The sequence below is a fragment of the Mandrillus leucophaeus genome, unplaced genomic scaffold, assembly GCF_000951045.1.
Source record: "Mandrillus leucophaeus isolate KB7577 unplaced genomic scaffold, Mleu.le_1.0 Scaffold16, whole genome shotgun sequence".
Taxonomy (NCBI): domain Eukaryota; kingdom Metazoa; phylum Chordata; class Mammalia; order Primates; family Cercopithecidae; genus Mandrillus; species Mandrillus leucophaeus.
In genome coordinates this window covers 776,361-784,318 of record NW_012101587.1, presented here as the reverse complement: position 1 = coordinate 784,318, position 7,958 = coordinate 776,361, and the positions used below count along the sequence as shown (strand labels likewise).

Here is a 7,958-nt window from a genome sequence, read left to right as displayed (position 1 = left end):
ATGGTGAGTACATGGTTCTTCTGTGGAGATGCTGGGAGGGTGATAGGCGAGAACATTCTCTGGGTGGGCCGGGCTCAGAGCCTCTAAGAGCAGACCGGTCTGAGCATTTGTGTGGCAGATGGAACTGCCGGCTGCCCTCTGATGCCCCCAGCCCCTCATAAAGTCAACTCTACCTTAAAAAAACCAAAACCAAAACCAAAATGGCTAGCCTAGATCGTCCAAACCACTCCCACAGGTTAGGTGAGTTGGTGTCTGTTCCAGTGCTTCGGTGCCTTTACAAATTCTGCCACAGAGCATTGTCTACCCATTTAGTGGTATTTGGTGACATTAGTCATCTGCAACCCTTTTTTTTTTTTTTTTTTGAGACGAAGTCTCACTCTTGTCACCCAGGCTGGAGTGCAGTGATGCGATCTTGGCTCACTGCAACCTCCACCTCCTGAGTTCAAGTGATTCTCCTGCCTCAGCCTCCTGAGTAGCTGGGATTACAGGCGCCCACCACCACACCAGGATAATTTTTGTATATTTAGTAGAGACAAGGTTTCCCCATGTTGGCCAGGCTGGTCTCAAACTCCTGACCTCAGCGTACCAACGTTCTAGGATTACAGGCATGAGCCACCGTAGCTGGCCTGCAAACTTTTTTTTTTGAGATGTAGTCTCACTCTGTCCCCAGGCTGGAGTGCAGTGGTGTGATCTCAGCTCACTGCAACCTCCGCCTCCTGGGTTCAAGCAATTCTCCTGCCTCCACCTCCCCGGTGGCTGGGATTACAGGTGCCCACCACCATGCCCGGCTAATGTTTTGTTGTCTTTTTTGTAGAGATGAGGTTTTCCCGTGTTGGCCAGGCTGGTCTCGAACTCCTGACCTCAAGTGATCCGTCTGCCTTGGCCTCCCAAAAGTGCTGCGATTACAGCCACTGTGCCTGGCCTACAATCTCTTTATAATGCTTTGGTTTGTTTTTTCCATTAAAAGAAGAATGAATTATGCCCGGTATGCAGGTTAAACAATTCTGCAGTCAGGAAAACCTGAGATTTGGAGCTGGGCTCCTGTAAACGTACGGTGATAGTTCCGTGGCAAGCTGAGACCGCCCGGTGGCCTGGCTGGGTCTGTGGCTGTGGCCATGAGGGCCCAGGGCTTCCTGTCGGCTCTTACCTTTTTTTCTGTTTCCTGCCAACAGATGTTGCCTTTATCACCACCGTGGCCTTCCTGTGGAAAGTGTCGGCGATCACCGTGGTCAGCTGCCTCCCGCTGTATGTCCTCAAGTACCTGAGGCGCAAGCTGTCTCCGCCAAGCTACTGCAAGCTGGCCTCCTAAGGGGTTGTGCACCCCCAGCGGGCTGGTCCCAGCACCTTCTGCCCTTTCCAGTGAACACCGGGTTTGCCATTGCTACCAAGCGAGCACCACGAGAAAGGGAGGGTATGCCAGGCGAGCCCAGGGCACCGATGCCGGGACGGCCTGTCCCTCTCAGTGCAGGGACGTCAGCCCTGCCAGGCGAGCCCAGGGCACAGATGCCAGGATGGCCTCTCCCTCTCAGTGCGAGACTTCACCCCTGCTAGGCGAGCCCAGGGCACAGATGCCAGGACGGCCTCTCCCTCTCAGTGCGAGACTTCACCCCTGCTAGGCGAGCCCAGGGCACAGATGCCAGGACGGCCTCTCCCTCTCAGTGCGAGGCTTCACCCCTGCTAGGCCAGCCCAGGGCACAGATACCAGGACGGCCTCTCCCTCTCAGTGTGGGGCTTCACCCCTGCTTTTCTTTCTTCTTTTGTGTTTGTCAAAATCCTATTTCCATATTGAAGCAGCTTGAGTTTCTACTGAAAATGAGCCCGAATTATTTTACTGTTACTGTAAAGGGTTTATCTTACTCTGGCATTCTAAGAATTAGAATGAAAGTTTAATTTCTGCAATTCCCTAACATTCACATTCTTTCTTTGATGTTATAATACACAGTCATTCCTACTCAAATGTAATAAAATTGAGGCTCCACGGAGGCCCGTGTCCACACCAGCTGCAGCTCCTGCTCAGACAGACGGCCTGCCCTTTGCTGAAGACACCTCGCTTTATACTCGCATTTCGCTTTTCAGTAAAAACACTCGAGTCACTGAGTTCTCACATAAAGAGCTGTTCTCACACGCTCTGAAGGCAAGTCGTACAAACAGTGGTGTTTCCGAACACAATTCCATTGCAGCCACCAGCGTAAATCATTGCCCAGAGACTTTGCTGCTAGCACGCGTGTCCTTCCCATCCTTTTTATATTTGCACAATCACACTCGAACACCATTTCTATAGGTAGAAATCAGCTGTCCTGTAAAACTCACATCCCCTAAGATAGCTCACTTGCCTGGTCATGGGAGTTTACTTGGTTGGAAACACGCACCAGTTGAGATGATGAAAGCCTGTGCGGCTGCCACGCTGCATTCATGGTGTCGCCCAGCCAGACCTTGCTTCTGTGACACTGGGAAGGTTCTTGGGGCCAGGAGTTCATTTCCTCAACTGTGTCCTGTGCCTGGGGTGTTCCTCGAAACCGGTGTGTTGTGCCGCCTGCAGCAATGCCCCTTCTTGGAGGCCTCAGCAGAAGTCGGTCAAACACCAGGCCTCTTGGTTCAAAGGAGAGTTTCTCTGTATTTTCCACGCAGGCGCCGCAGCCTCTGCCAGGAGTTTCACCTGTTCATTTTCCGCGTCGTTTCCCATCAAAGTGGGCCCTGTCACCTGAAATCCTGGCCGCGCTGTGTGCGTGGGGCTCCAAGGGCATTTCACCAACCAGCGGAGGGGCTGCCCAGCACCCACCTACCGTCCCCCGCAGCTTTGCGGAGGAGAAAATAGCCGCAGAGAGCAATGAAGCTGCCCGTCTTCCCCATACACAACAGGCCTTTTGAATGGAATTCCTGGGTCATCTGTCCTGAGCGTTCTGAATTTCCAGACGGGCCTGGCCCTGCGAGGGTGCCATTTCCTGCGTCCCCACAAGGTGTCGCTGGAGTCCGCTCGGTGATCTGGGCGCGTCTGGTCGCTGCCGGAGGCTGCCTGGGATTTTCCCTTCTGTGCACCAAGTCGGTGTCGCCCGGGAGTCACGTCCTGGGGGGCTGACTTGGATTTTACGTGTCTTCATCGCTTCTGCCGGAGCAGTTTGCGTTGGGGGCGTTGGGACGGTAGAAATCTTAAGTCCCCAGCCAGCAGCCCAGGAGATGGGGTCACACGCTCGGGCCTCGGGGGTGGAGGCCAAGTGCAAATGAGAGGCTGCTCCCTCGTGCACCTGTACAAATAAACCACCCACCTGGGACACTAATAGACTGATAACATGGTCGATAACCTCAGAAAAGCTGCACCCCTGAGCCTTTGGGAGTAACACTGCAGTCCAGCTTTCAGATCAACGACCGGCCGTGGATCAGTTGGATCCTGATGAGGAGACGGTTGAAGACTCGTCTCAAGAAATCGAGACGTGTCAGGGGCAGGTGGAGACGGGAGGAGGGAGGGGTCTTTTCCCCCGTAAACGAAATCACCCCACGGGGGCTGCTGCTTGTGAGGGTTAAACGAGACGGACAGGGCGTTCCCGGCAGACGACGGGCAGCAAGGCAGTCGGAAGGGGTCTGTGACACGGATTCTCTGCTGGATTAAAGAAAATAACAGCCCACTAAAGGGTCATTAGATGGGCATTAGATCCAGTTCCAGCTCCAGTTCAGGAACCAGCTCTGAGGTCAGGCGAGAGGCTGTATTTCCACCGGCTGCCGGCTTGCGGTGTAACCTCTTTGCTTTTTAGGTTCTGGACCTGTGTCAGCCCCAGAAATTCTGAGCCGGCCGTACAGCCCCAGAGCCCTTCAGGAGGGTGCCCATCCTGGGGAGAGCATTCTGCGTGTCTGGAGTCGGCGGTGCTGCAGGAGGAGGAGCCGGTTCCTCCTTTCTGCGTGTGATGGGCAGCGTCCCCGAGCATCCAGTGCTGTGCTGGCCCCACGTTTCTAGGTTTACGTGTAGAGGCGTGACCCTCACGGTCCTGTCCGCCGCCCGGAATAGCTGGTCCCAGGGAGGTAAGTGCTGCGGAAGAACCAGCAGGGCCGGCAGCCTTGGGAGACTCCTTGGAAAGGGGAGGTTGGAGCCGAGGGCGGGAAGATACAAGCAAAGCCTGTCATCAGAGCAGCTCGTGCTCAGACCCGAGACTGCGGCCTGGTGCTCTGGGGTGATGAGAGCAGAGTGCCAGCGCCCAGCAGGGGCGGCAGGTGGGCGAGGATTCGCCACTGTTTTCCATAGTCTCATCCGATTCCAGGTCAGTGACGGCCATGCCTTGAGGGCCGCACTGCATTCCCGGAGCCCGTAAGTCCGTACCCCCGACAGCCACCAGTGCCTTCCTCTCCTGTGCAGGCCCAGCAGAGAAACCTGTAGCAAGACCCCGACATGGACCAAACAAGCTGGCCTTGCCTCCCTTCTGTGACGGTCACGGGCAGGCCCAGGTGCACCCTTCCTAGGGTCAGGGACTCCGCTGGGGTCACCACCTCCAAGGCCCCCCTGGCACAACTGAGCAAGCCACTCGGTCCCACTCAGGAGCAGCCTCCCCTCCCCGCCCAGTCCCCAGCACGTAAGTCCTGGGCCGTGGAGGGGACACCAGGCACCCCCCCCACCCCGGGCTGCGGGTCCTGCTACTGCAGACGGCTGTCATTTCAGGCGGTTCCAGAAGGGGGAGCCAGAAGCCACGAAATGGCACCTGCGAGGCCACCTGGGCCGACATCCCGGCTCCAGCTCGCATTTTGGGGGTTAGAGAAGCTGATAGCTTGGGGATTCCTCTGAATATGGTGTCCTGTTGAGCACCAGCAAGCAACCCCTGAAACGGGGTCCCCAGGAAAGCCAGTTTGCTCTCGCTGAAGAGGTTCCTCCCGTCCCGCGGGCGCTTGTACACAGGAGGTGTTACCTGTGTCTGGACGGGGGGAGTGTACCCCGTGGAGGGCTGCAGGGCAGCCTCAGCTCCCACCACCCGTCCCAGGTGCTGGTCGGCCCCTCGGGTGGGCCTGGGGACCATGGCCGAGCAGAAGCCCGGGAGGAAGGGGGTCCTCGTGCCAGTTCTGCCGAGTCCTCAATGCTCAGGCTAACAACAGGATTTTCCAAAATGGATTGTCCTGCGCCTGTGGGCCTGGAAGAGAATCCAGAAATTCTCCAGCCCCACCTCTGCCTAGGTCCTGAGAGTTCTGGGCCGGAAGGCTGCAGGCACTGAGCTCATCTGCGCTGGGGGTGGACATCGCCCGGGTTGTGACCCGAGATGCGAACAGAAGCGCTGGGGTCCAGATCTAGAAAGACGAGGCCAGCATAGACCATGTCCTGGAAGAGACACGTGGCCTTTGGAATCTCCGCCCCTCATTAAGGAAGAGAGGGAGGCCCTGAGATCAGGCATCACTGCAAGTCGGAAATCTGGATTTTTAGGTGAAGTGTCCGTTTTAAAATTGGGCTCCCAGCACTTGTTGCTGTCATTGGGTTGCCTGGGAGACTGTGCAGGGCAGCCGAGGGGGCACCGTCTGCCGTGGCTGGTTCCCCCGTCACCACAAGGTCAGCCTCAGACCTTCTCCCTGTCCCGAGAGGCCCTCTCACAGCTTGCCTCAGTTTCTCCCTGGGGTCAAGCACAGCTGTGTTTGCAGGTGGGGAGCCAGCAAGCTTCTTGCCCTGGAGGAATGGGATGTCGTGATTCTCACTGATTCCCTCGAGGAGACCTTTCCTCGGAGGTTGCCCCGTGTGGAGCAACCCCTGGCCCTGTAGACCCTGTGTTCCTTCCTCAGGGCATCCTGCTGGGGTAAGGCCTGGCCGGATGAGGACTCCTGACCTCCCCCATGGGCCCCGGGGAAAGACAAGCAAAACAAGGGCCATCCCGAGTGTGCCTCGCTTCTCCCACCTGCAGCTGCCCCAGGCCAGGCTATGCAGAAGAGCTGGGGCCACGAGAAGGAGCTGCACCACCAGCTTCCATCGCAGGTGCCCGCCGCCCTCAGGGACACTTTTAATTGTCTGCATTTCAGTTTGTCTCTAACGGGTCCAGTTGTAGTTCCTCAGAAGTTGTAAACCTAACATTCACTGCCTGTAGGTGCTGGGGAGAAAATACTGTCCATTCTCCTAGCTGAAGGTTTGTTCCTGTGCCCACACCATGTGTCCAGCACAATCACAGGAAGCACCCCGCCAGGAGAAGGAGAATCCGCGAGAGCTCCCACGTTATCCTCACAGTAGTTTTGGCATCCATGTACAATCTCCGGGCTCTGAGACTGCCCTCTTCACTTCCATTGGCCATGGGGAGCACCGTGCAGACAGTGGGGTTAACCGGGGTCCCGGGCCACATGTTGATGCTGACTCCCAGGCACAGATGCTCGTGCGGACCCTGCAGGGCTGGTGGTCAGGGGCTGTGGGTGCCCAGTCCAGAATGCGCCAGGCTTCCAGGCCACTTCACCCTGCTTCTCTCCTGCTGACCCGCCGGGATGCACCAGGCTCCCGGGCCAGCCTGCCCTGCTCCTGTCCACCCTGCTCCTGTCCCCCTGCCGTGTGTCCTCTTGACCTGAGCCTCGGCTTGTCCAGCTGGGGCCGTCCAGGTGGGAGTAACTGTCTAGATGAGAAAATGAGAGAGAGAACCAGGTCCACAGGACAGGAGCAGGGGGCCAGTATGGGGACATCACGGCCACGGTCGCCTTACCAGGGGCACTGGCTGTCTCTGGCTCTGCCTGTTTCTAGGAACTACCTGGACTGATGCCATCCACGGTCCCCTGTGAAAATTCTTGCTGCGTCCTCTGGGCTCTGTGCCTTCACCTGGGGACAAGGCCCTCCCCTTGGCCTCCTTGAGTCCCCCCTAATTTGTGACAAAATGAGAAGAAACAAAAGGCAGTAAGAGGAGAGCGGGGTGGGCCGGGACAGAATCGGGCCCTGGGCTGCACCGTTATCGCTTGTCTCTCAGCTTTCAGTGACCTGAGGACCAGGAGCCCAGACCCAGTGTGGGGACTGTGCAGGGGGCCCAGCCAGGGGCGGGAGCTATGGGGGCAACTGTGCCAGGGAACCAGCAGAGACGTGGCTGACGGTACAGTTCGGCTGAGAGCTGTGGAGCTGTGCACTTAGGGAAACCCAGGCATCCCTGACGCGACTCACGGGGCTGGGTGAGCAGGGACGCGCCGGCAGCAGGTGAGTTGTGGGGCCTGGGGACCAAAGCCAGCCTCCCTGGCTGTGCAGGGGTGGGAACCTTGCAGGGCTGGGGCACAGGAAACCTGAAATGCTGAAACCTAAGCACAGCCTGCGTTGGAAAGCCCGTCCTGGGCTGGTCTGGGCATCCCAGTCCTGGGTCACGCCCACCTGCACCCATGGGGCTGCAGCCTCTCCTCTGGGGCCCGACTTGGTTGCTTCGGCCCTTCCAGGCCCTCCCCGGGCCCTGCCCCAATCCACAGGCCACCCATGGGTTCTGAAACGCCCCTCAGTGTGGACTCATGAAGACAGACTGTCCCCTGCAGCCCTTCCCAGAGCCTGCAGTTCGGGCCCCACACAAGTTCTCAGGAGCACTGCGGGGCAGCGGTGACAAGGAGGTGTCCGCCCCACTGCAGATCGCCCAGAGCCCACAGCCACCCAGATCATGCACTGTGGGATCCGCAGGTGTGTTGGTCCCAGGTGTCCAGGCTGGCTGGTCACTCAGCTGCACACCTCTGCAGCCCCGTGACAGTCACACCGCTCAGGAGGGGACACCCCAACCTGCAGCCCCCTGGCAGGCCACCCTCCAGGCCTAGGCCAGACCCATGGCAAGGAGGGGGGCACCCTGCTGGCCCCCGCCCCAGCCTCTGAGGACTATAAACCTGAGAACACAGGAGTGATGAGGGAGGTCCCTCAGCAGCGACCAGACACCACACTTGCCGGGGGCAGAGAGAGAGAGAGGGGCAGACACAGGAGGGGAGTGGAGAGAGAAAGGGAGAGGCAGATACAGGAGGGGAGTGGAGAGAGAAAGGGAGAGGCAGATACAGGAGGGGAGTGGAGAGAG

The 7,958-nt window shown here is 58.2% G+C and overlaps 2 protein-coding genes across 2 annotated transcripts in view; both read left to right on the top strand.

Moving 5' to 3' along the window:
* The window catches only part of ATP9B (ATPase, class II, type 9B), a 305,353-nt gene extending 303,371 nt beyond the window's left edge, over positions 1-1,982 (top strand). The window contains exon 30 of the mRNA XM_011975874.1: positions 1,173-1,982. Coding sequence (XP_011831264.1) covers positions 1,173-1,309 — 137 coding nt within the window. The 3' untranslated portion in view covers positions 1,310-1,982. The remainder of the gene's footprint in view (positions 1-1,172) is intronic.
* A 5,434-nt stretch (positions 1,983-7,416) lies between these two features.
* Positions 7,417-7,958, top strand: part of NFATC1 (nuclear factor of activated T-cells, cytoplasmic, calcineurin-dependent 1) — a 160,828-nt gene continuing 160,286 nt past the window's right edge. The window contains exon 1 of the mRNA XM_011975903.1: positions 7,417-7,579. Coding sequence (XP_011831293.1) covers positions 7,417-7,579 — 163 coding nt within the window. The remainder of the gene's footprint in view (positions 7,580-7,958) is intronic.